Raw genomic sequence first — 25,296 nt, forward strand, 5'->3', positions numbered from 1 at the left:
ACAGAACTGGCAGCGCCCAATATTCTCTCTCCTTTTCCGCTAAAACCTCATTCTTCAGGAGTTCCCTGGTAGTCTAGTGGCTGGGACTCGGTGCCTTCACTGCTGTGGCCTGGGTTCAACCCCCGGTCAGGGAACGGAGATCCCACAAGCCATGCAGCCAAAAAAAAAACCAAAAAGGTGACATTAAAAAAGAAAAAAAAAAAAAAAAAAAGGGTGAAATAAAATCCTACTGTTCAAGTCAAGGTGTGTGTCTGGGGATCAAGAGTTGGGAGAATGGGCAGATACAGAGTCTCTCCCTACCCCCAGGCATCAGTATTTAATCCTTTACCCCAGATATCCCATTCCCCTGGCAACAGACTGCTTCAGACATAGACGTGTCCTACTTTCAGCCAGGAAGAGAAAAGGTGGCTGCTTGTAGATGAGGCCTTTGAAGGTTGGGATGTGATGTCTAGAGCTGTGGCAGCCATCCTGGGATCATGAGAGGCAAAACCCGCCTAAATTAGCAAAATAGAAGATGGACTAAAAGAACAACATCTGTGCAAATTCCCTGGTGGTCCACTGGTCAAAAATCTGCCTTCAAGTGCCAGGCACATGGGTTTGATTCCTGGTTGGGGAACTAGGATCCCACATACTGCACTCTAGGCCTGCACACTGCAGCTGCTGATCCCTTGTGCCACAGTGGGAGAAGCCTATGGGCCTCAACGAAAGATCCCACATGTCACAACTAGGACCGGATGCAACAAAATAAATAGTTTTTAAAAAACAGAAAAACAAAGATAGTATTTAATGTTGAGCTCCTGACTTCCAAACTTCTCATGGAGTGAGATAAACTCGTCCTGGTGCTGGCAAGGCTGTGAGGGAAACTAATGCTCACTTACATTGTTTGTGGGAGTTCCACTGAGCACAAGCCTTCACAGAGGGAATTTGGATATATCTCTTCAAATTAGAAATCACACAGACACACAAAAAAATTTAGAAATCACAGTCCCTTTAACCCAGGAAACCCACCCCTGGAAATTTGTTCTTACAGACACAGCAGTGTGAGGAGATGACGGCAAACCTGTCATTCCCTGCCGTACAAGTTTAACAGAAAGCTGGGGCACAACTCACGGTCTATTAAGAGGTGCTAAATAAACAACAGGACAGTCACACCACAGAGGAATCTGCAGCTGTTATCAGAACAAGGAAGGCTTTTGGACACATATTTGAATTATCCTAAGATGTAAGTGGTAAAAAGAGCAATGCCTGAACTTCCCTGGTCATCCACTGGTTAAGAATTCAGCTGCCAATGTGGGGGACACGGGTCGATCCCTGGTGTGTGAAGATTCCACATGCCACAGGGCAACTGGGCCTGAGAATTGCAACTACTGAAGTCTATGTGTCCTAGAGTCCGTGCTCCACAACAAAAGAAGTCACTGTGATGAGAAGCCCAAGCTCCACAACTAGAGAGTACCCTCTGATTGCCCCAACTCGAGAAAAGCATAGTAAGGAAGACCCAGCCACAGCCAAAACATAAATAATAGACAATTTATTTTAAAAACAGCTATATAAAAAAAAATAAAAATAAAAACAGCTATGTATACTATCTAAGGTATACTTTGTTTTCATTTGTTTAAAAAATAGAACCTCAGTTACAATGTATCTGTGTATACACCTGTAACATGCCAGGGTATCTCCAGAAGGGCCTAGGAGGCACCTGCTATGGTCCAAACGTTTAGACAGCCCCCAAAAAACTCAGGGTGAAATCCTAACCCCCAAACAAGATGGTGTTAGGTGTGAGGAGGACACCTTAAACCTTGGGAGGGGACAAGGTCACATGGGTGGAGCTCTCTCATGGATGGGATTAGTGCCCTCACAAAAGGGACCCTGCAGAAATTCCTCACCCCTTCACGTGAGAACCCAGGGAGATGGCAGTCTGTGATCTGGATAAGGGCCCTCCCCAAAGCCAACCGGGTTGGTACCCTGATCTTGGACTTCCGGCCTCCAGAACTGTTAAATTTAAGTATCTATTGTTTATAAAGCACCAGCCTGTGGTATTTTGTTACAACAGGCCACAAAGGACTGAGACACCCCATTAAGTCCACCAGGATGCTGGAGGATAGTATGGAAGGGAAGCTTCTCAGTGTGGTATGTGGTGGGACCCTCAGTCACTTCAGTTGTGTCCAGTTCCTTGTGACCTTCTAACTGGAGCCCATCAGGCTCCTCTGTCTACAGATTCTCCAGGCAAGAACACTGGAATGAGTTGCCATACCCTCTTCCAGGGGACCTTCCTGACCCAGGGATCGAACCTGTGTCTCTTATGTCGCCTGCATTGGCAGGCGGGTTCTTTACCACTAGTGCCGCCTGGGAAGCCCTTAGCTTCTCAGCGTACTGGTTCCTAATTCTGCATCAAACCAACCTACTAGGCATTTAAAAAATTAAATTAAATCAACTAATACCCATCCTGTTTAGGTTCCAGAAGTCAGCGACTGGGTCCAGATGCAGACAGAACATACTTCTATCCCAAAGTAGAATCCCCACACTTAGCTTTCCTTCAAGAATTTTAATCACGAACTGAGGAGGGACGGGTGTGGCGGGGGCAGGTAAAGGGGGTCCAGGCTGGCTCCTAGAGGACAGTGGCTGACTCCAGGCCCCGCTCCTGGAAGTACCGATGGGGGAGGCGGGGGCAGGTTTGGGGGCTTTCACTGAAGTAGGACTTGATTTTCCCGGGTCCCTCCTGATTCCCAGTCTCCGAGTCCTCCCTGTGGGAGAGAGGTGGCAGCTCCAACTTCTGGGGGACCGGTCCTCCCAGGCAGGGCAGAGCCCTGGCCTCTCACCCTCGCTTCCAGACACCTACCACGTCACGTCTTCCGCCTCACTCTCCAGGATGCTCTGGGCTGTGCGCCAGCTGAAGCGGACAAACTGGGGGAAGCCGAACACAGGGTCCACGTGTTTCCTCAACCAGGCTTTCGTCTTGGGGTCTGGGGGCAGGGTCGGGGGGACAGTGGGAGAGCTCTGAGCCCTGCCGTGCTTCTCAGTTTGGCATCTGAGGGCCCACCACCTCATCTCAGGCCTCTTCCTGAGTACCCGAGGGATGTATCACTGTCTGAGACATCTTCCTGTCTCGGGACCCTTGCACAGGCTGTTCCCACTGACCCTCTGCCTGAGAACAGGTGCTCAAGGTGAAGTTCAGGGAGACTGCCTCTGGGTCATCTCGCTTACCTCCCCAAGAACAACAGGCACTGAACCAGCATTTGTGGACCATTGGGTTAATGTCCATTTTTCCCGTGTAACCACCAACTCAGTGGGCACCGGGAGGTCCCTGCTTGCCTTGCTCATGGCTAAATCCCCAGGGCTTGGCTCTGCAAGGCACATACAAGGTGCCCAGTAAGCAATGAACACCGCCCAATCTGTGTTTGGCCTAGACTTGGTTTTCCTCCCTTTGGCCTCACCTAAGTACAACCCCAGACTTGCTAGGTTGCCCCACCCAAGTGCCAAGGGGTTCCTTGTACCCAGCCACTGAATCATCGCCTCTGCCCTTGTGTGTCTTCAGCAGAGTTTACAGGGGATAGGGCACAGTCATTTCCACCTTACAAACAGGGAGACTGAGCCTCCTAATGAAGACAAACAATGAATTCAAGCTGGGGTCACTGGACAGGAACTGGTACCCCTCACTCTGCCCCTTAGGTCCACCACGAGCCTCCGTGCTTCATTGGAGCTCCAGAGAGACAGCAGAGAGGGAGGGAGGGTGGGAGAAGGGAAGAGGGGCCTGCCAGCTGGAATACAGCACTACCAGTTGTAAGCAAGTGGAACCCCTATCTGAGCCTCAGCCTCCTCTGCTGCAGAGGAGGCTGAGAGGAACAACTTAGAAAACCTCAGAAGCACGCCAAGCCCGCCTTCCTGGTTTACCGTGGCTGCCATCTGCTCACCATTAGGGTAGCCCGAGCCATAATCAGCGTCTAGGTCCTGCAGTTTCTCCACAAACTTCCAGTTCTTCACAGCCTGGTCTCGGGCCACCTGTGGGCAAAACAGGCACTTGGGATCTCCGACAGCGTGAAGCAGCCACGCCTGCCTCCTTGCCCAGGGGGATGCTGGGAGCTGGCCATGGCCAGTGGGGGGTCTAACCTTGGCACAGATACTGGCAGCACTGACCACGGGGTAGAGGGCATCTGCCTTGGCCTTGACTGTCACCTCAATGCCAGGAAAACGCTGCTGCAGTCGTTCCTGGTATGTCTCTGGGAGCCCCACGGTGTCCACAAACACCTGCCATGGTGAGAGAAATGTACTCAGTCAACAAACATCCAGAAGAAACAACTGTGCAGATGACCCAGCTTCACAGTCCTTGCATTAGCTGTTCCCGCTGCCTGGAATATTCTTCTCTCAGCTCACGACCAGGCCCAGGCTGCATCTTTCTCTCAGGGGTCTCAGCTCAAACATCACCTCCCAAAGAGGCTTTCCCTGATCACACTATATCCATTCTACATTTACTGAGCACCTACTGCATGCCACGGGCTGTTCGAGGTGTTGGAGACACAGCAGTAAGCATGCCGGAGTAGATACCCTGGTGAGGGCCAGAGACAGGAAAGAGGATCAATAAAAAAGGATCGGGGAGACTGAAAAGAGGTTATAATTTTCAACAGTTTGGGGGTATTTTAGGAAAAGTACCCTGAGGTGGTGACATCTGAATAAAGGCCTGAATGAGCTGTGGGGAAGTCTGAGAGTGTTCTAGGCAGAGGGAACAGCCAGTGCAAAGGTCCTGAGGCCAGACCATGCCAAGTACTCTGGACAGCAGTAGACACCACATGGCTGGAACAGAAATGGGGTCAGAAAAGTATCAGGACAAGTGATCTCCACAGCTGTTATTATTCTCGAAACCACCTTTATTATTTGCTTACCAGCTGCCCATCTGTTTCCCCTGACTTGGTCATGAACCCTGAGGGCAGGGTCCTTGTCCGTCTGTCTCAGCATTGCATAGGCAGCTCTACATTCTTTACAAACAAGGCAAAGGTCCTTGTTTGTCTCCACAGCATTGCACAGGGAGTCCTGGACCTGAGCCACCTCCTCGGCAAGGCCTCTCTTGTTACATTCCCTATCTCAAGTGTACTTGCCCTTCTGATTCTCTCAAAACAGTCTGTTCTTTGCCTCAGAGCACTGGCTGCAGTGCCAACTTCTATTTCTCTCTGGCGACTTCATCTCATTTCTTCACTTGCCTGTGAGTTTTCCTAATTCCCACGGTGCTCAGAAAATTAAATGTCAAGATTTACATTCCAAAAATATAAATGACTGTCTGCTATGTGGGGAGCACGTGGCAGGGGAGGGGGCTGGAGGAGGATGGAGCAGGCAATCATGTGGGATTCGTTCTAGATACTGAACTTTTAGGATAGAGAGAGATTAGATGGGGGTGAGGCTGGGGGCTCCACAATGGTCCTCAGTGGAGCAAACATTTGGGGCAGAAAAAACAGTTGGGGGAACTTCCCTGGTAGTCCAGTGGTTAAGACTCCATGCTTCCAATGCAGGGGTGGGTGTGGGTTCAATCCCTGGTTGGGGAACTAAGATCCCACATGCCATGCAGTGTGGCCAAAAATAAAATAAAATAAAATAAAAACAGTAGGACGTCAGCAGCAGTAACACACATTCCTGAGATATTCTAGGTATGTCTGATGCAGAGTCATACACTGCACTTCTACACTCCTATTTTTTTTTTCCTCCTACACTCCTATTTTATCCTGAGATGATCAAATGGGGGCAATCCGACAGTTAGCTCACCTGGGCCACGTTCACACCCTGGTCCAACGCAAATTGCACTAGTCCAGTGGCTGTATCATGAGAGAGGGCGTTCAGGTTGTATTTGACCCTGTGGTGGTGGACAGAACCCAGTCAACTTCGTTCCAACCACCCATCCCTTCCAACCCACTCTGGTTGCCCCTCCTCCCGCCCCTCCCCCCCCCAATCCTCCGGGACCCCTCACCGCCCAAGCATGCTGGTAGAGATGAGGTTTGGAGACAGCACGTCCAGTGCCCAGCCCACAAAGTCCCCGTCCTCCTCCATTTTCGCAAAGAGCCTGTCCCGCTCGCTCTCCGACAGGGTCTTTGAGTCTGGGAGGAGGGTTGGGAGAGAAGGGGAGTGGCTGGTTCCCCCAGTTCCTGCTTTCCTCCTCCAGCCTACACCCACCCGTGCCCATGCACAGGAACCCCCTCCCTAGACGCACCCCAGTGCTCACCTGCCACTTTCAGGGCCTCCAGATCCTCCAGGCGGGACAGGGGACAATAGCAGATAGCATAGACCATGGGGCCTGGGGAAGAGGGAGTCCAGTGAGCCCGTGAAAGCCGCCACCTCTATTCCATCATCACTGCTTTTTTTTCGGTGCCATCACCAGTGCCATCGCCATCACCACTATCACTCCCCTTCCTAGAGTCTGGTGCAACCCTAGTCCCGGTTCCACTGCAACTTGCATCCCCCTTATCACGCCCCTCCCCCACCCGGCCCCGGGGGCGCACCCAGCACCGGGCCCCGGCCCGCTTCATCGACGCCCAGGACGCAGGGCTCCTTGAGGCACACAGGAGGCACAGGCGAACTCAGGCGACAGCGGCCTGTATTGTCTCTTTCCAGCTCGCTGAGATCCATGCCGCCTCGGCCGCCGCCACCAGCCGTAGTAACGAAGTCTGCAGAGAAAGGTCTCCCCGCGCGTTTTCCGCGGGCCCCGCAGCAGGGCCAGCTCTCGACCTATCGGCACGCAGGACACGCCCCCAACGCGCCAGCCGCCGTTGACGTTTGCGCAGCCTCCGCCGACGCCGCTGTCGTGCGGCTTCCTGGGAATTGTAGTTTCCGAGGTTGACCAGCGAGCTCCGCGTTTGGGGAACCGGTTGGGCGGCGTCGCTTTCCAAGCTCCGCCCCGGTGTCTCTGGAGCTCCTCCCGCCGCGGCTAGTGGGCAGACAAGGGGAAATTGAGGGGGAGCCTAGAAGGACTCGACCTCATCAAAGCTAGTGCTGTGCTTACTCGCTTAGTCGTATCCGACTCTTTGCGACCCCTTGGACTGTAGGCTCTTCTGTCCATGGGATTCTCCAGGCAAGAATACTGGAGTGGGTTGCCACGCCCTCCTCCAGGGGATCTTCCCAATCCAGGGATCGAACCCAGGTCTCCCGCATTGCGGGAGGATTCTTTACCGTCTGAGCCACCTGGGAAGCCCCATCAAAGCCTAGAAGGTCAAATACCACTAGACTCCGAGAATTCGGTGTCCGCATCAATGAGTTCCCGGCCCCCATCTGGTTTCAGGCCCTCCTGTGTTCGAGGTCCCTGGAACGCCACACAGTCTAAGCCCCCTATACTAGGGATTCTGGCTCCCACTGGACTCAAACCTTCGGACTTGGAACCCCCAACTCCCTCGTAGCTCACCGGAAGCGCCTCCCCCCACCCCCGCCCGCTTTGTATCCTCTCTTTCGGGCTAAACCTCCTCTACGCCTGAACAGAGACCCCAGACTTCTCCAGAATCCGGCTTAGAGTCTTCGTCCATCACGCAGGCTCCCTCCCCTGCCAAACTCAGGGTTCAAGCCCCCGTCCCTTCCTCTGCTCTTTTCCCTCTTTTTCTCACGTCTTAGCGAGGAGCACGCCTCCTGGATTTGTTCCAACGAACGCATCTCTTTCTATTTTCTGCTTTCATCAGGGCTCACGCCCTCAGCTTGTGGGTTTCTGTTCCTCCATCTCCGTTTTCCCCTCCCCACCCCCACCGTCTATCTTCCTTTCTCCTCGGATATCAGCGGGGCTCACATCTCCTGACTCAGCTCTCCTTTCCCACGCTCTGCCCAAGCCCCAGATTTAGTGTTCCTTTTCCCGATGCCCGCCTCGTACCCGCGCCCCCACGTACAGCCCTTCCTCTGTCCCCTCCCACCCTGGGGACTCAGGGCCCCGGACAAGCCAGCCCGACGCGGGCGGGGGGGGGGGGGCGCCTCCTCCACGCCCGCTGCTCACCCGGGCTCAGAGCCTCCAGTCGCAGTCGTTCGGCTCGCAGGATGAACAATCCCGTTGCCGGCAGGGTCGCACCTGCACCAGATTCTCGCGGTCCATGAACACCGGGCCCGGCGACGTGCCCACAACCTCGCGGCTGCGCTCCTGCTTGCCCAGGTCGCAGAAACAGCGCCACTTTCCCCAAGGGCCAAGGACAGAGTCTTCCAATTCTAGGGATGGAGGGCCAGGTAGAGGGGGAACCTATATCCCCCCATTCTAAGGAAGGCGGAAGAGAAAGATACTAACAAATAGCAGTTCCATACTTCCGGAGATGGTGAAGAACAGGGAAGCCTGGAGTGCTGCAGCCCGTGGGGTCGCAAGGAGTCAGGCACGGCTGAGCGACTGAACAACAGCATATTTGCTCAGCTGTGTTTGTCTGCCACCCATCCAGACACAGATGATCTCGAATTTTCCCACTAGTCCCAGGTGGGGAAACTGAGCCCTAAGAAGAGCAACCCACCTTTCCAAGCTCACACATCTGGTGAGTGGCCCAGAGGGGCTGCCAAATGACACTTCCCATCTGTGCCTGCCTGTCCAGTTGGGGGTGTGGTACAAAACACATGGTGGCCACCGTCTGAAGGTGACTTCTCCCTACAAGGGTGTGATCACAAGCCGGTCCAACAAGTCCAGTGTCACCTGACCAGAGGTGTTACCAGGTGGTAAATTAAAGGACATAATTAGCATAATGAAGGTACTTAAAGCCCCTGGCTATGCACGAATACAAAAACAATTATCTTGACCACTTTAAAAGCAGCTACATTTATCAGACGCCCTTTACAACTGTTCTTTTACAGACTCTTCCCTACGGCCCTAGCTGACTGGTCTTAGCTCAAGTCTGGGGCTCAGAAAGTCCTGACACCTCATGCCCTCATCAAGCCTCTGCCAGACAACACTGCCCTCTTTCCATTCCTCTTTCCATCTTGGCACTTGCTGCTCCGACTCCCTGGCGTGCTCCTCCCCTTAAATCTTCGAATTTGGGGCTTTTTGCTTGTCATTCCGGCTGCACTGGTTACCTATCTTCAGCCAGGAGGCCTTCTCTGACTTTAGAAGTTTACATGCGCCCTGCCTTCTCTATCTCCGCCTTTCTCAGCACTTACCCATGAACTTATGGAGACGTCTGCGTTGGTGTTTATTGCCTGTCCACTCCCCTCTCCCCGTGTAAACTTCTTAAAGACACTATCTTAATTTACAGATGAGAAAACTAAGCCAAAGTAACCAGCCCAAGAGGTACCCCCAGGGCTCAGCAAGGCAGAAATTTGAAGTCCCTGGAGGAGGGTCTATCTGCAGCCAGTTGGTGAAGTGGTGGCAAATGAGCTCCTTTCTGCACTGTCATATCCGCGGCCTGCAGTTACCTTTCTCCTGATGCTGCAGCCGCAGCTGCTCCCAGGTGTCCCCTTCGCCCTGCTGGCCGAAGTACTGGTAGTCGGGGGAGACCTGGGCAGGGGTCACCAGCTGCAGGAGCATCAGAGACGGCAGTAGCAGTGCCGCCTGGCTCCGGGCCATGCCGGACTCCAACCGACCCCGGCGCGCTCCAAAGAGGAGCCCCCGCGCATCACCCCCCGCGGTCGGGTGCAGTGGTCTGGGCCGGAGGCTGCGCATCTCCCCCCGCCATTCGGGGGCGCGTGGTCGCGGCCGGCTCCGCTTCCCCTCCCCTGCGCTTCTTGCAGTGGACCCGACCGCTCAGTAAGTCCGCCCACCTCCCCGCGCCCTAGGCGTCATGGTTCGGGCCGACTATAAAAGGCGCCGCGGGCCCAGGCTCGCTTGGCCCTGCGAAATCAAGTCCGTGCATCTGAGAGTCGGTGCGTCCCGCCCTTACCCACGCAGGTATGGACACCGGGAGTGCATCGGGCTGCGGGGTGGACCTCCTTGGAGCAGCTCAGGCCCAATCCAGACCTCAGCGCCTGCCGCCTTTGTTTTCCGCCCGCCTTGGCGGCTGCCTTTGTCCTTGCGAGAGTGGGAGTGGGGGTGGGGGGCGGGAAACAGAGGCCAGAACCTTAGAGTACCGGCCGCATCCCCATGCTCCCCGTCCCCAACTCGCGACATCTCCTGGGCGGGTGGGCTTGCGCGATCGTGCTATGGCCGACACGCTAACTGGGGACCGGGCGGCAGCAGCCCGGCCGCCCTAGTTGTCCAGGTGGGCGGGTCTCCTAAAGTCTCCCGGCCGCGCCGACCTGGTCCCGGAGAGGGTGCGGGGCAGGGCAGCAACTGTCTCCGTCGCTCTGACCCGGTAACTCGGCCGGATATGCAGCGTGACCTTGGGAAGTGAAGACAAAGGGTCGTCCAGGGCTCACTGACCCGGCGTGGGTGGGGCGGGCGGGGGGTCTCAGCTTTCAGTCATGGCCTGCGGCAAGGCGCACCTCGGAAAGCCCGCCCCAGAATTCCAGGCCACCGCGGTGGTGGATGGCGCCTTCAAGGAGGTGAAGCTTTCCGACTACAAAGGTGAGGGCCTGGATGGGGGCCGCGGTGGGGGGCGGGGCACAGGCCTTAGAGGGCCCGAGCCCCAACTCCTCGTCTCTTCCCACCCCAGGGAAGTACGTGGTCCTCTTTTTCTACCCTCTGGACTTTACCTTTGTGTGCCCCACGGAGATCGTAGCTTTCAGCGACCGTGCTGCGGAGTTCCACAAGCTGAACTGCGAGGTGCTGGGCGTCTCGGTGGACTCTCAGTTCACCCACCTGGCTTGGTAGGAATGGAGATCACCAGCAAGGAGGGAGGGTGCAGCTAGACCTACACCTCTCCAGGGCCCTAGCTGTGGGTTCTGCTCAATGGGCAACCTCTGCGTATCCCGTTCCCAGCAAGAAAATAATGGGGAGGGTGACTCCCAAGTCCTTCATGATAATGACAGTAATTAACCTTTGGAAAGTAGTTTCTGTGGCATAGGGAGTTGATAAATGTTTTTTCTCAGTTAGGGCAATGCAGCTTCCCTCCCAAGAACTATTTGAGCCAGGTGGAAACTCCAGTTTAAGAGTTCGAAAGAGGAGGATGGGGACATCAGGGCAGGTTCTCTGCCTCCCGTTGCTGCTGCACATGTGAAGTCACTTTGCTAGAGTATTAGCTTAGTCTCCCCAGCTGTGGGAAGCAGCCTCTGCACCCACTTCAGAGTGGGGTGGGTCAGGCTCCCTGGGACTTGCTCTCAGGCCCCTTATCTCTCACCTCCAGCACCCCCTTTTCCAGCCCTTACTTATCACACCCAGGCCCTTATCACAGGGTAAGGACCCTGCTGCACCAGCCATCTTGAGGTCCCAACCTTCTCTCCCCCACCCTCAGGATCAACACTCCCCGGAAGGAGGGAGGCCTTGGCCCGCTGAACATCCCCCTGCTGGCTGATGTAACCAGAAAGTTGTCCAGTGATTATGGCGTGCTGAAGGAAGATGAGGGGGTTGCCTACAGGTACTGAGGGAACCTCGGGAAGCCCCCATCCTCAGGGTGAGGGGACCACTCTCACGCTATGGCTAGCAGGGTGTCTGTGCTCCCTCCCCGGGTCCTGACAGTGGGTGCCCCCGCTCCTCACTGTGAACTCCAATATCTCAGGGGCCTCTTTGTCATCGACGGCAAGGGTGTCCTTCGCCAGGTCACTGTCAATGATTTGCCCGTGGGACGCTCCGTGGATGAGGCTCTGAGGCTGGTCCAGGCTTTCCAGTACACAGATGAGCACGGGGAAGGTGAGCAGACACACCCAGTCACATGTGTCCACACGTGGGTACATACGCGGCCCTTGAGTCATGGACACATATGTTCAAGGCCTGCTCTATCACTTGTGTGGGCTGGATGTGAGGGCCCCCGAGAAGATTCAGCTCAAGGGTCTGCAAGAAAATTCTAGTCCGGTGGGGGAGATACTACCCCAGTATAAGGGCAGATAACTGGGGAGGTAATAGAACTCTATAGAAGATATTTGAGAAGACCTGTACCAAGGCAAGCTTGAGTGTTAATTGGATCAGAGTTATCTTCTCCTGTGAAGGCCACTGCCCCTTGAAGTCCACTGGGGCAGGGGCTAAGAGAGAAAGATATGATTCAAGAAGTCGGAAAGAAACCAAAATATCAGCCAGGGAATTCGCTGGCTGTCCAGTGGTTTCCAAACTTTTACTGCTAAGGGCCTCAGTTCAGTCCCTGATCAGGGAACTAAGATTCCATAAGCCACACGGCATGGCCAAAAAATAAAACAGGGCTTCCCTGGCAGTTCAGTGGTTGAAACTTCCACTGCGAGGGGCACAGGTTCAATCCCTGGTCGGAAAACTAAGATCCCACATGCCTTGAGGACAGCCCCCCCAAAAATGTCAGACAGTCCTGCGGCTGAGCGCGGAGGGCTTCCTTCATCATGTGGCATGGTCTTAGGCCTGGACCACTTGGCTCTAGGCTTTTTCTTCTGCAGCTCATGCTCTTGCGCCTCTCTCTGTCCCCTCACTACCGCTCTCCCTTGAACATGGCACTCTAGCCTCACATGTGCATCCCTGTTTTTCCACAGTCTGCCCCGCTGGCTGGACACCAGGCAGTGACACGATTAAGCCCAACGTGGACGACAGCAAGGAGTATTTCTCCAAACACAACTAGGCTGGCAGATGGTGGCACACCTGGGCTCTTGGCCCGCCTCTAGGCCCCTACCTGTGTCCTGTACTGACCCAGGAAATGCCAGACCTGCTCCTTCAGACTCCACAGTCCATGACCACAGAGGGTTAGGCCAGGTCCTTCTCAAACTTCGAGCTGGTGAATGGTGACCCCCTCCTTGGAGCCCACATAACTGAGAACAGGCCTATAGGTGACTAATAAAGCTTTAGGGACAGATCTGAGTCTTGTGTTTGTGTGGTTTGTCCTGGTGTGGTACCACCCCCAGCCGCTTTCTCCAGGCTGTGGTCTGGGAAACTGACATTGTAGTTACCGATCTCCACCACAAGGTGGCAGCCTTGCTTCATGCTCGCTGCTTCCTTTCTCCGTGGCCTGAAGGTGAGGAGGTTGGCGCTGTTGCCCCTTGCTGGGAGCAAGTCCCAGGCTGCCTTACTACCTGAAACCTGGCCAGACGGGGCAGCTCCCACACCTTAACAGCGGCCAGCCTGGGTTAAAAAGCCGCTTAGGAGCCGTGGTCTTCCCTGGGTCTTTTCAATAGCAAAACGGGAATGAAGACAATGCATGTTAAAAGAGAGAAGTACGTGAAGATCAGGGCTCTATTAATGGTTATTAGGACCAGGTCCCTGGGACTGGAAGAAGGTGGGGACCCAATCCTGAAAGTAAAACCACGAGTGGGAGCTTGAGGTACATGCATATTTCTGCTGCAATTTCTGTACCACCAGAGGTTGGAAAGTCTATGTCCTGTCCCTGAAATGGAAGGGTGAGGGTTACACAAGAAGGCAGGTGTTAGGAGCAACACAGTGTCCTAAGGTGCGAAGTTTGACACTGTACTTTTTCAGGCAAGTGGTGTTGCCATTCTTAGTCCTCGTTTCCTTCCACAGGACTGACATGCTCATTTAATCCATAGACCCATTATTAAGCTTCCCTAGTGGCTTAGTCAGTAAAGAATTTGCCTGTAATGCAGAAGTTGCAGGTTCGATCCCTGAGTCAAGAAGATCCTCTGGAGGAGGAAATGGCAACCCAGTCCAGTATTCTTGGCCTGGAAAATCCCATGGACAGAGGAGCCTGGCAGACTACAGTCCATGGGGTCACTAAAGAGTCAGACGTGGCTTAGTGACTAAACCCCCACCACCATTAGTAGTACTCCAGCCTAATGCCCTCCAAAGTCACTCATCTCAGTCCTGGAGTTTTTATTCTATTGTTTTTAAAATTTGTAAATTATTTTGACTGCACTAGGCCTTCACTGCTGATTGTTGGCTTTCTCTAGTCACAGAGAGTGGGGCTACTCTAGTTGCGGCACATGGGCTTCTCTTCTGAAGCAGGGGCCCTAGAGCACTGGCTTCAGGAGTAGCCGCACACCACACTGGCTTAGTTGCTCCACAGCATGTGGAATCTTCCCAAACCAGGAATCAGACTCGAGTCCCCTGCACCAGCAGGCAGATTCTTAGCCACTGGACCACGAGGGAAGTCCTCGGCCTTGGAATTTTATCTATACTCCTCCACAAGGCCCTACGTGGTCTTCCCTGACCTCATCTCCACCTCCATGGGTTCACTCCACTGAAGCGCAGTGGCTTCTTGGTGTTCTTTAACAGGCTGATCTTGTTCTGGCCACAGAAACTTTGCATGTACTATTCTCTCTGGCAGAACTCTCTTACTCAGGATTTTCTCAGGGGTCAGCTGAAAAATCGCCTCATTAAAGTTTCGTGTTCCCAATTTATTCTCCAAAGCAGCTCACCTCCCCTGTTCCATCACGACCATTGTGACCAGTTTTTTTTTTTTTTTTTTTTCTCTTCCTGGCGCTAACCACCATCTCCAAATCATGTTTGCTTGTTTATTGTCTGTCTGCCCCGGTCCAGCTAGTGACTCCACGACCGGGTCGTTCAGTATTTTATAAACAAATTAATGAAGCGTCTGTTCTACCGCACCTAGGCCCTGTGGCCTGGTTTCTCAGTTTGTGTTTTTCTCTGCTGTACTGGGGGCTTCCAGCTCTGAAGCCAGCCAGATCCCCATCGGGGCTCGCCAGCCGCCCTCCCACCCGTCCTAGCTGCGGGGGAGGCAGCCCCGTGCGAGGGCGGCGGCGGCGCCCGGCGGCCCCAGCAGCCGCCCCGGCAGGACCAGACCTGGCAGTCGCCCCGCTCCCGGCCTGGCACCCGGGAGGGGAAACTGGCAGGCGGGCACCGCCCTTCCTGGCGGGGGTGGGGAGGGGATCGCGGTGGCAACGACGCGCAGGCAACTGCATCCCCTCGCCCGGGTCAGGTCAAACGCAGCGGGCGTGGGCTGGGCAGGACCCAGGGGCCAGCCCGATGGGGGGAAACTCTGGGGTGGCTCCTGGGGCTCTGGAGCGCGGCCCGCCCACCGCGGACGCTCTGGACCCAGGCCTGGGGCTTTCCGGGCCTCGGTAGCCGCCAGCCTGGGAAAATCCCGGCCCCCTTCCCGGCGCCGCAGCCCTGCCCGGCAGAGCGGGGGAGGGGATTCCCGGAATCTGCCCGGAGACCGCTGTCGCGTCACTGGGCAGAATCGGCCCATGTTTGGACAGCGCTTCCGCAGCGTCAGCGGGGAAAGCCCCGGAGCCCGCGGCTGGGCGGTGCCGCGCCTGCGCGCTGAGCGTTTCGCCCCAGGCATCCTGTCCCCTGGCGCTGGGGGTGGGGTGGGGGTGGGGGGTGGCTGGACTGTGTACCCACCCTGGACCTTCCAATCCGGGAGATCAGGAGACGCGAGAAGGGTTGGATACCCGGGCTGAGGACGCAAGATGCCTGAACAGAACTGGCGAGGTTGACACTGTTACGGGAGCAAGCCACAAACAGCCTTGGGGTGGGGGCTGCCCAGTACTCCCTCCCTCCGCCCGCCCGGCTTGAAAAAAAAGACAACAGAAATTAATAAAGAACTTTTTTTTTTTACTTAAATAGATTCAATAAAAAGGACAATAAACGAACTCACACATAAACAAATCTTAAAATAAATCCTTTAGAAACCGACTGCGTGTTTCTTCACAGTACGGTTCAGAGGGGGGAGGGCAGGGGGCGGGGGTCCCCTCCCCAGTATCCCCGAGGACTAGAGTACCGGGCGGCGGAACCAGCTCCGCCGCAATCGCCCCCTCCTCCCCTCCCTGTTAAATACACAAATATATTATATTCAATATGAATTGAGTTCTGCAGAAAAAAAAATAAAAAAAAAAATAGTGGAAGGGGGGCTTGTAAACGTTGAGGTGGAAGGACTGGGCGCAGAGCGGGCGAGCAGGAGTCCAGTGTGGTTTGTAGCGTCCTCAGGCCCCAGAGCCAGTGCCCACCGCCTGCCCCCTCGCCCCATGGGAGGCGTGCGCCCAGCCGTCCAGGTTGGGGAAATGTCCGTACGGGGGATAAGGGGGCGCTCAGAAGGCGTGTCCCTTGACCCCAAGCAGCAGTTGGCAGCCGTTGCTGACGTGGGTCATGACCTTCTGTTTGAGCTGGGCCACCTGCTCCCGGAGGAGGCCGGCAGTGCTGGACAGCCCCGCGTTCTCCGCCTTGAGTGTCTTCACCTTGTCCTCCAGGCGCGCGATGCGCTCCAGCTTCCGCTTCCGGCACTTGGTGGCCGCCAGCCGGTTTCGCAGCCGCTTGCGCTCTACTTTGATGCGCTCCTGGTCTTCCATGTTGATGGGGGACACCGGCGGCGTGGCATCGCGGCTGCGCGCCTCAGGCACGGTCTGCGGTTCCTCCTTGAAGGCGGAGGCGCCACGGCCCAGGCCCAGCTGCGCCGGGTGGCCGCCGGCGAAGGGCGGCGCGTGTGGGAGGTAGCTGATGGTGGCCGTCGGGTAGGAGCTCCCTGTCCCGACGGCGGCCCCGGCTCCTCCGGAGGGCGCAGAGGCCGGAGAATAGCTGCTGAGGTTGGTGTAGACTGGCGGCGGCTCCGGGCCGGCGTAGACGCTCCCGGGTCCGGCTGGGGGGCCCCCGCTGGCGCCCAGGGACACGTTGGGGGGCGTCACGTGGTTCATCTTGTGCAGGTCGTCCAGCGCTTTTACAAAGCCGTCGGCGAAACCTTCCTGCTCCTCAGTGACACCACCCCCTGCGCCCCCCGCACCTCCACCGCTGCCACCCCCGCGGGGGTAAAAGTACTGTCCCGGGGGCGTGGGCGTCGTCGTGATCACGCCGTTGCTGTTGGGGACGATCAGGCGCTCCAGCTCCGATGAGGCTAGCTTGAGCGACGCGCCTGTGTCCGAACCCTGGCTGGAAAAGTAGCTGCCTCCGCCGTTGCCCTCTGGGCCGGGACCCCGCGCACCGGGTGCTTTGAGATTTCGGTAGGGGTCGGCCAGGTTGAGCGCCAGGCTGGGTTTCAGGAGTTTGTAGTCGTGTAGAGAGAGGCCGCCCGGGGTCCGACCGTATCCCGCCGCTGCGTATGAGTCGTCGTGGTAGAAGGGCTGTTCCATTTTAGTGCACATCCGGGCGGCCCGGGCGGTCTGAGGGGGTCCCTGCGGGGCCGCCCCGGGCCTCGCTGCAGCGAGCCGCGCGCAGTCCGCGGCTGTGCCTGTATCAGGTGTCTGGACGAACGTTCCTGAGGGCTGGCACTGGTCGGGAGAGGTCAGTCGCAGGCTGTGCGAGGAAGCCCTGTGCGGCTTCTCGAGCCCCTCTGCCCCTCTCTGGCGCGCTCCTTTTCTTGGTGTCGCTTCCCCCTTGCTCCCTGCTCCCTGCTGGCTCTGGTGCTGGCCTGGCCGTGCTCAAGGTCCCGGCCGCTCCGCCAGAGCCACAAGCCTTTATACCGCGGTTGTCAGCCGCGGAAGTGCGCTCTGATTGGCTGTCGCCCGAGCCAGGCCCCCGCGCCCCCCTTCTGGAGCGTGGGGAAGGGGAGGAGGCGGCTCGCGTCATTGTCAGGAAGCGCGTGTCCTTGTAAACAGCGGCCACGGGCTGGGTGGCTTGGAGCGCCTGCAGGGGGAGGGGCCAGAGGACCCTAGGGTGCGTGAGGAAGGGGGTGCTGGGGCGATCCGAGGCACACCGGGAGAGGTTTCGGGGAGGGTGATGATTTCACCGATATAAGGGATACGAGGAATTGGTACTGAGCAAGTGTGTGTGTGTTGGGGGGAGGGGGTGGTCCCGGGATGCACACGGAAAGGCCTGAGTGATCTGGAGTCTTTCAGAGGTGCTGGAGGGCTGAGAATGCACTGAGAGACCCCGCAAAGGAGAGACAGGAAGGTTAAGCAAGGTAGATGGGGAAGCGGGGGAGGAGACATCTGACTCAGAAACTGAGTGGGGGTCCTGGGTGCAGAAGGGTTGAGGGACTGAATTTTCCCAGGAGGAGCTGAACCCAGGTAAAATAAGGAGGAGCGATCAAAAGTGCACCCGGGAGAGGTTGGAGGGTCCACTATGCAAAAAATGAGTCGGGGTCCTGGAGCCCACCGGAGAGAGACAGAGTCCCCCACAAGCGGGAAGGGCAAGGAATTGAGAGAAACTAGAAATGCATAAAGTGAGTGAGGGTCCTGGGGTACACTGAAGCAAGAAAAATACGTGGGGTAGAAGATTGGGATACTGTCAGAGGTTGGGGGTCACTGGGGTCATCTGCGAAGCCCCAATGAAGGAGAGAATTGGAAGGGTCGAGGCACCCTTTCAGAATTGAGATAATATTGAGAGGGTCCCCGGTTGAGACCTGAGAGAAGGAGGGGTCGGGACCTTCCATGATCGGCTCCCCCTCTCGTGGGTGCCTGTATACTCCCCACCCCAAAGCCCTCCCCTAGTGACCCTGAGGTTGACCGACACCGTGTCGGCTCCTGGTGCCTAGACCCAGCCCGACGGCTGGGGCGCGGTCGCCCAACCCCACTCCTTCCTTAGAAACAGGCTGGGGAAAGAGCGCCGCGGCAGGAAGTGTGGCAACAGCCCCGGGGGACGGAGCCCGGCCCTGCCTCCGTCACTCGAATCCTACGGGACCAGGCGCCCCGCCCTGTGTCCGGCGGGGTTCAGCGCCTCGGAAGAGGAACCTGAGCAGGCGACCCCCGAGGAAGCCAGGGGCGCTGAAATAGCCCAGCTGCAGAGGTCTCCAGTCACCGATTCCTATCCCAGGAATGGTTCAGTCCTCGCAGCCCGCAGGGAATGGCGGAGGCTGGCAGTCCCGGACGATTCCACCGGCCCGAGGGAGGGGGACCCACCCGGGAGCGGGGTCTGGTCGCCATGGCAACAGGCGGGAGTCCGCCGGCCGGACTGGGGGCGGGGCGGCCCCCGGAGTCTCGCCCCGACGCCCATATAAGGGCACAGGAAGGGGTGGGTCTAGCGCTGTCCCGGGGCCCCGGCCAGAAGCCGGCCGCCCCGGTATCTGCCAGGTCCCAGGGCACGCCCGGGCCCCCGGACGGCTAGTCCCGACCAGCCCCGGCCGCCGCCCCCGGGGCCCCCACGGCCGCCTGGCCCGGCCCCACCCAGCCGCTCTGAGGCCGCGTCCTGCCAGGCCCTGCCTGGCCCGACCCAGCCTGGCAGGTCCCCGCCTGCCCGCGGGCCTGGGTCGGACTTCGCCCCCAGCCCGACGGGCGAAGAGGGGGCGGGCCAATGCCTCGAGGCGACCCCGGCGCCTGGGCGGGCTGACACGGCTGCCTCTTACCTCGAGCCGGGTGCCCTTACTATCTGCCAGGAGGTCTGGCACATACATCTGTAGGGGCTGCGGTGCCCCCTCCTTCACTCATGTGGGTGAGGGGCCCTACTCCTGTTTTAGTATGGGGGCTCCTCACCATCCAGAATACCTAAAGGGGGATCCATTCCCTCACCCTAGGTGTCGCCCTCATCTGAGGGAACCCTTTCAGAGCCCCTTCCCCAGGAATAAGTGAAGGTTTAGATGGTGAGGCTTCAATTTAGACTTAAAGTGGAACTTCCAAGCAGATAGGATACCAGCCTCTAGAACCAAAGATGAGCTCAGGCTCTCAGAGAGTGAAGCCTCTATCTTTGGGGAGATAGATGGAAGTTTCTTTAGGGCAGAGAGAGGCTGGGGGAGAGGGGCTAGCCAACCTTTACAGGTCAAGCACAGAGTTCACCAAGTGTGGAGGAGAGAAGCAAAACGAAAGAAGGCAAAAGAGAAACAGCTCTCCGGGGGCTGGGGAAGTCCAGCAGAGCAGTGGGGCGTTGGGGAGGAAGGTCCCACGAGAAGCCGGGGGTGTCCCCATCTCTGGAGGGTCCTTGTGACCCCTGGGTCCCCCCTCCCCTCCTCCCTTGCTTGAACTGCTCCCCTCCCCCGCCCGAGGCTCAAGGGAGATTCCAGTGGCCGCTGAGTCTGGCAGGCACGCTGCCAGGTCTGTGTCTCCCGCCCATGCTAATAACTGCAGCTGACATCTGGCTGGGCCCTGCGGGGGTGCAGCGGGCAGCGTTGGGGGGCTGGGCAGGTCTGACCAGAGGGCAGCATCTCAGGAAGCCAACCTGCAGGTCCCACGGGCCAGGAGGCCACAGTGAGTCAGCCCTGACCAGTGCTGAGGCTGGCCATGCCAGGGGAGTTCTGGAGAGAGGTGAGACTGTCCCAATAAGGGTAGAGATGGAGGCCAAGGACCCAGCAAGGAAAAATGGGTGTATGGGGGTGGGGGTTTGGGCAGGGAGAGCTGCAGGGTTGGAGTCATGCAGACAGACAGCACAACTCAGAGACACTTAAGACAAGCAGACAGAGAAATAATTATTATTTTAATAGCTAACACTTATATGGCTCTTCCCAGGAGAAGGAAATGGCAACCCACTGCAGTATTCTTGCCTGGAGAATTCCATGGACAGAGGAGCCTGGCGGGCTACAGTCCATGGGGTCCCAAAGAGTCAGACACCACTGAGTGACTAACACACACACACAGATATGGCTCTTACCATAGACCAGGCACTCTTCTAAGTGGTTTACATAGAATAACTCATTGCCTGTTTCCAACAACCCAGCGAAATGTATGCTATTTGCTATTAGCCCCCTTTAAGAGACTAGAAAACTTAGGCACAGCAAGGTAAGGAACTTGCCTCGTGTCCCATAGCTCAAAGCCCTGGGGTTGACCTAAAACCTGAGCTGTCAGGTTCCAGAGTGTTAGCCAGTTGGTATGCAGTACCAACTGTATGCTAAGCTCTGCAGGCCCTTTCATAAAGGGTCCCCTTTATGGGGGTTGGGAACAGGACAGAGGGGTGCTGGTGTGTTTGGGGGCAAGACCAGCATGCTCTCTGCACGAGTGTTTGAGCAGGGGGTGGGGATTGGGCCAGGAGGGAGGGCGGGGGCCCAGCTGAGCTGGTACAGCCGGTTCCAGGCCCCTGCCAGTCTCACCCTTGTGGCCTGGGCACCACCCCCTCATGCCGCCCCACTGGCGCCAAGGCCAGCCCCGTGAGGAGGGTGTGAGGATAGCCCCCTCCTCTGTCTGCACTGGGTGCCCAGACTAGCAGCCGGGTACTGCCCAGGCCATGGGCTTCAAACCAGCATCTGCCTAAGGAGACTGTGCCCAGGCTTTCCTCATGCCCAGGGGCCCGGGACCTGGGGGACTGGATAAGGAGGAAGTTTACCCACCCCCACCCATGGGTCTCTCTGGGGCTTTTGGCCTTGGCAGGAGGGACTTCTCCTTCTTATAAATAGCCTGGTGACCCCCCTCCACCCTGGCCCCACTGGCCGGCAGGGCCCTCACCAGGAAACTGGGCTGGGGGCTGCCTGTGAGTCAGCCAGTGGGCAGGCCAGGGCGAGAACCCGCAAGTCATAGCACCCAGGCTCCCTTGTCCCTGCCCCTGGGTGTGGACAGGCAGCTGGCAGGAAGAGGCTGAGAATCATGGAGGCCCTCCCCCAGGAACCCCTAGCTTGCCAGCTGCATCCCTCCCTCACCTCTGTGGTTTGGGGGGTCCCTATCCCTCTCCTGGGGAGGAAGTAGCTCGGTTTTCTTGGAAGCAGGAAGGAGAGTCTGTCCTCAGGCTGACTAAGCTGGGCATGAGGGGAGTTTCCCACAAGACTTTCTGGCCCACCCCCACCCCCCCACTGCTGGCGAGGTCTTGGGGGGCTTGAGCATGGCTGCAATCCCGGGTGCCCCATTTATAGCGGATGTGCTGAGAAAACAGGCCCACACCCCACCAGGGACCTAGGCTGCTGAGCTGGGCCTCCTAGGGGAAGTGACAAAGAGCCGTCTGGGAGGGGGGTGGGGGGAGGTGTTTGGAGACAGTAAGCACCAGGATCTCTGGGTGGGGGTAGAGAAGGGCTGGCAAGCCCAGAACCCCACAGTACCTCATCATGGTTCAGGGGCGCGCGTGTGTGTGGTTGGCTGTGGGTTTGTGTGTGGCTGGCCTGTCAGGGCGTGTGAGAGTGTGTGAAGTCTGTCTTCTCAAGGCATGTGTCTGTGTGCTGGCCCAACCCTGCAGGGGTGTGTAGGGCCTGTCTGCTTTGGGTGGGGGGATGGAGTGGGGAAGGGGGGTGAGTGTGTCTGTGTGTATGTGTATGGGCTATATGATAGGTTGTATTGTGGCTGGCCTGAATACAGGAGTCTAGGTTGTTCTGGAGTTCTTACTGCTAATCTATTCGTGTCTGGTCTGTACGTGTATGTGTGTCTGTGTGTGAGGTCCATGGCTTGCCTGTGTGAGGTCTGTGTGTGAGGTCCATGGCCGGTGTGTGTCTGTGACCATCTGTGTGTGTGTGTCCATGTGGGTTCTGTGGCTGGTGTGTATGTGTGCATGTGTTAGCGAACAGGTTCTGTCAGGGTGTCCTTGTGCCAATGTTGTTAATGAATATCTGACTGGGGCCTGTCCAAGCTTCTCTGGGTTGGGTGTGACTATCTGGCCAGACCATGTCTGAGAATATGTCAGTCTGTCCGCTTTCATATGCCCAGTCTGTCAGAGGGTCTGATGTATGTGTTACCAGTGAGGTAGTGTGTATCTATAAGGCTGATTTCTGGTGTCCTCAGAGCTTGTCTGAGTATATGTGCAACTGTGTGTGTGCTGTGGAGGGATGGTGGCTGGGGCTCTCTGTCATGGTCTGTACGTGTCCTTCCTGTCCTTCTCTCCATACGTTTATGATTGTCTCCTTCACCTCTGAGTTACCTTTTTGAGTTGGTGATCTTGCTAGTGTGCGTGCGCATGTATGCCTTTGTAGCCTTCTCCAGTGTGTCAGGATCTAACATTGTGTCTGAACATCTCTTGTGCACCTCTTGGGGCACTTACGCTGAAAGTGACTGTCCCTTATCTCTGAGTCTATCCACATGCCTGTGTGGCCCACTTGCATCCGTGTGTCCGTCCTGCCTGTATGTTTCTGGCCTGTCACATTTGTCTCAGGGTGCCTGTGGACGTGCGGCTGTCTGCCAGGCTGTGCACTGCTCACCTGAATGTCAATATCCTTGTGTTTGTGCTTGTCGGTGTGTCCATCTTGCCTGTACGCTGAGCGCACTTATCTGTTCACGTATCTGTGTTACCTTTATGCTTCTGGCCTGTCAGTGTTTTCAAGTGTTTGACAGCATTTCAGTCTTCCTCTTTGGCCTACCCTGTCACCATGTCTGCATTTGACAGCCGTCTTTACCCAGGTTTGTGTCTGACCCTGTCGGTGTGTCCCCGTTTGGCAGTCCGTCTGTGGCCAGGGTGACAGGAGTTTTGTGTGTGTAGACTGGCTTTCTCTCGGGGTGACTGTGTATGTGTATGCTCCTTGCCGCCCCTCCAAGTCTGGCTGCTCTGGGCCGTGTTTACTCTGCCCCCAGCCGACTGCTGTCCTGCCCGGGGAGGGGCTGACTCTCCCGTCTGTCCAGCCAGGAGTCCACAGGATGTTCCCGAGACGCTGTCTCCGCCGACATCCCCTCCCTTGGGCCACCCTCGGGTCAGGACCCAGGCGTCCAGGGCGGTGGGGGTGGGGCCACAGCGTATGTAGGGGGGGCATGAGGGCCTGGAATGAGGGTGGGGGGTGGGGAGGCGACGGGCCCAACAGGTTCCGCCTCATTCCTGCCCCGCCTCTCACTTCCTGGGTGCCTGCCCCGGGCAGGGGGTGGACGGGATGAACCCTATGGCCTCAGAGCGCCTGGGTGGGGCATGGACTGCCCCACAAGGACTCACTTCTGCTGGGCACCCGGCACCCAGGCCTGGGAGACAGGAGGAGCCTGGGTCCTTTTACCGACCAAGCCCCCTCTCTGCTCCTGTGCCCAGCTCTGGAAACAAAGTGTCCCATCTATTATTCACCTAATCTCACAATGCCACAATAAACTGCTCGAAATGATTCCTCATTTTCAGATGGGCAAACTGAGACCCAGGGAGCAACGAGGTCAGGGGCAGGATTTGAACCCAACCCTGTACATGCCTCCCCAAGACCCCCAGTCAGCTCACCAACAGCCTTCCCTCCCCTCTCTAAAAATGGTACGTGTGGGGAGTATGAACCCAGGCCCCCACGAGGCCCGGCTCGAGGGGGCGCCTGGCTAGCTCTGAGTCAAAGGGGCCCCTGGATGAAATGAATAAGAAAACGGCTTTAACCGTTTCATCGCCAACGGGCTCTGCCAAAACTTCCTGTGGGCTTGAGGGGGAGGGGCGGGGGACTTGGTTCCCGGAGGGTTTTGGTGGGGTAGGTACTGCCAATTCTGGGGTGGGGGGAAACGCCTCCAGTGACCTTGGTAAGAGATGCCTAAGGGAGAACACTAGACACCGACCCTCGCTGGAGGGAGAACCCCATCCTTCAGACTCCAGGGCCCCAGTACTGGGTTCTCAGCCCCCACTGCCTGGAAGGGGGTCTCAGAGTCCACAGCCCCCTCCCCAGGGGCTTGAGTCACACACGGGGAAAAGCCGCGAGGGGTGAGTCACGGGGTGGAGAAGGGGGAGCGAAGTCTGCTGTGGCCAGAGGACCCTCAAGCTGGCCTGAGTCACGCACGCCCCGGCCTCGCTGACCCCAGCCCCTTCCCCGGAGATCAGGAGCGGGAAGCCCATTATCGGTGGACTGTGGAGTTAAGAGGAAGAGCGGGAGGGGGGAGGAAGCACGCGCCAGGCTGCGCGGGAAGCTCCGGTTCCCGTGGTAACTGGGGGGTGGTCTCTCAGCTCGATGGCGGGGTTCCTCCCTCGTCAGGGACGGTCCCTGAGCACTGGGGAAGCCCCCGCGCTCTGTCGAGGGGCCACAAGTTTCAGGTCGGGCAGGAAGGAGTTAACGGCGCCGCGTCCCGCCCCACCCCCCCCTGCCAGGGTTTCACCCGCGCCCAACTGTCCCAGGCAGGGTGGGGCTGCGCCCAGCGCTTCCCCGCGCGCCCAACCCCCGCGGCTGCCCACGCACTCACGCACGCACGCACACACGCACGCACGCACGCAACTAGCCCATTTCCACCCCTCCCCGCGCGCGCAGGCACGACCGCGTCGGGCTCCACGCAGGCAGCGACCCCCGTCGTGCCTCACGTCACGCACGACGCACGCGCCCCCGCAGCGCAGGGAGCGGGGCCCAGAGCAGCGGAGCTCGGGGTTTTTGACACCCCCGGAGCACATCACCGCCTCTGCCTCCGCTAAGTACGCTGTCTTGTGTGACTTTGACACCCCCCCACAAGGTCACAAACTCTCCGATCTACAGTGTCACACGGACACAAGGTACACCTGCCACACGTTGGCACAAACCTTCACTAATCCAGCCAGCCCCGCAGCGAATGCGGGCAGGGCCACACTGTCACACGCCATTTGTGGTAGGGACACAGACAGGGCCGTCTTCACACACAGACAGGTGACATATACAGACACTCCTATAAAGCCACACCATCAACACAAAATAAGACGCAAACAGATAAAGTCTCGGACCTAAGGAATCCAGTTGCCATCCAGCCACTCCCCTCACATGGAGACTGTAGAGTCACGGACACATTGTGGGGACAGACTCGATGGTCATACTG

The 25,296-nt window shown here is 57.4% G+C and overlaps 4 protein-coding genes across 4 annotated transcripts; 1 reads left to right on the forward strand and 3 right to left on the reverse strand.

The window, feature by feature from the left end:
- Positions 1-2,527: 2,527 nt before the first annotated feature.
- Positions 2,528-6,609, reverse strand: RNASEH2A (ribonuclease H2 subunit A). Its single transcript, XM_061150178.1, has 8 exons — positions 6,477-6,609; positions 6,200-6,271; positions 5,948-6,074; positions 5,746-5,833; positions 4,105-4,242; positions 3,909-3,996; positions 2,837-2,960; positions 2,528-2,741 (listed from the first exon to the last, which is right to left on the reverse strand). The coding sequence occupies exons 1-8, from the start codon at positions 6,601-6,603 to the stop codon at positions 2,606-2,608; spliced, it is 900 nt and encodes a 299-aa protein (XP_061006161.1). The 5' UTR covers positions 6,604-6,609; the 3' UTR covers positions 2,528-2,605.
- A 153-nt stretch (positions 6,610-6,762) lies between these two features.
- Positions 6,763-9,683, reverse strand: THSD8 (thrombospondin type 1 domain containing 8). The gene is made up of 3 exons (XM_061150180.1): positions 9,334-9,683; positions 7,946-8,151; positions 6,763-6,901 (listed from the first exon to the last, which is right to left on the reverse strand). The coding sequence occupies exons 1-2, from the start codon at positions 9,578-9,580 to the stop codon at positions 7,952-7,954; spliced, it is 447 nt and encodes a 148-aa protein (XP_061006163.1). The 5' UTR covers positions 9,581-9,683; the 3' UTR covers positions 6,763-6,901; positions 7,946-7,951.
- Position 9,684: 1 nt separating this feature from the next.
- Positions 9,685-12,763, forward strand: PRDX2 (peroxiredoxin 2). The gene is made up of 6 exons (XM_061150179.1): positions 9,685-9,805; positions 10,309-10,420; positions 10,509-10,662; positions 11,247-11,369; positions 11,511-11,641; positions 12,442-12,763. The coding sequence occupies exons 2-6, from the start codon at positions 10,318-10,320 to the stop codon at positions 12,525-12,527; spliced, it is 597 nt and encodes a 198-aa protein (XP_061006162.1). The 5' UTR covers positions 9,685-9,805; positions 10,309-10,317; the 3' UTR covers positions 12,528-12,763.
- A 2,649-nt stretch (positions 12,764-15,412) lies between these two features.
- Positions 15,413-17,245, reverse strand: JUNB (JunB proto-oncogene, AP-1 transcription factor subunit). The gene has a single exon (XM_061150182.1). The coding sequence runs from the start codon at positions 16,948-16,950 to the stop codon at positions 15,907-15,909; it is 1,044 nt and encodes a 347-aa protein (XP_061006165.1). The 5' UTR covers positions 16,951-17,245; the 3' UTR covers positions 15,413-15,906.
- Between the last annotated feature and the right edge of the window lie 8,051 nt (positions 17,246-25,296).

The sequence above is a fragment of the Dama dama genome, chromosome 9, assembly GCF_033118175.1.
Source record: "Dama dama isolate Ldn47 chromosome 9, ASM3311817v1, whole genome shotgun sequence".
In the NCBI taxonomy this organism is placed as follows: Eukaryota; Metazoa; Chordata; class Mammalia; order Artiodactyla; family Cervidae; genus Dama; species Dama dama.

Coding starts and splice junctions, on each gene's coding strand:
- RNASEH2A (XM_061150178.1), bottom strand. CDS start 6,603: ATGGATCTCAGCGAGCTGGAAAGAGACAATACAGGCCGCTGTCGCCTG. Junction 3,997..4,104: donor CTGCCAGTATCTGTGCCAAG/GTTAGACCCCCC, acceptor TTTTGCCCACAG/GTGGCCCGAGACCAGGCTGT. Junction 2,961..3,908: donor TGGCTCGGGCTACCCTAATG/GTGAGCAGATGG, acceptor CCCTGCCCCCAG/ACCCCAAGACGAAAGCCTGG.
- THSD8 (XM_061150180.1), bottom strand. CDS start 9,580: ATGCGCAGCCTCCGGCCCAGACCACTGCACCCGACCGCGGGGGGTGAT. Junction 8,152..9,333: donor GCTGCAGCATCAGGAGAAAG/GTAACTGCAGGC, acceptor CTCCATCCCTAG/AATTGGAAGACTCTGTCCTT.
- PRDX2 (XM_061150179.1), top strand. CDS start 10,318: ATGGCCTGCGGCAAGGCGCACCTCGGAAAGCCCGCCCCAGAATTCCAG. Junction 10,663..11,246: donor CAGTTCACCCACCTGGCTTG/GTAGGAATGGAG, acceptor CCCCACCCTCAG/GATCAACACTCCCCGGAAGG. Junction 11,642..12,441: donor CACAGATGAGCACGGGGAAG/GTGAGCAGACAC, acceptor GTTTTTCCACAG/TCTGCCCCGCTGGCTGGACA.
- JUNB (XM_061150182.1), bottom strand. CDS start 16,950: ATGTGCACTAAAATGGAACAGCCCTTCTACCACGACGACTCATACGCA.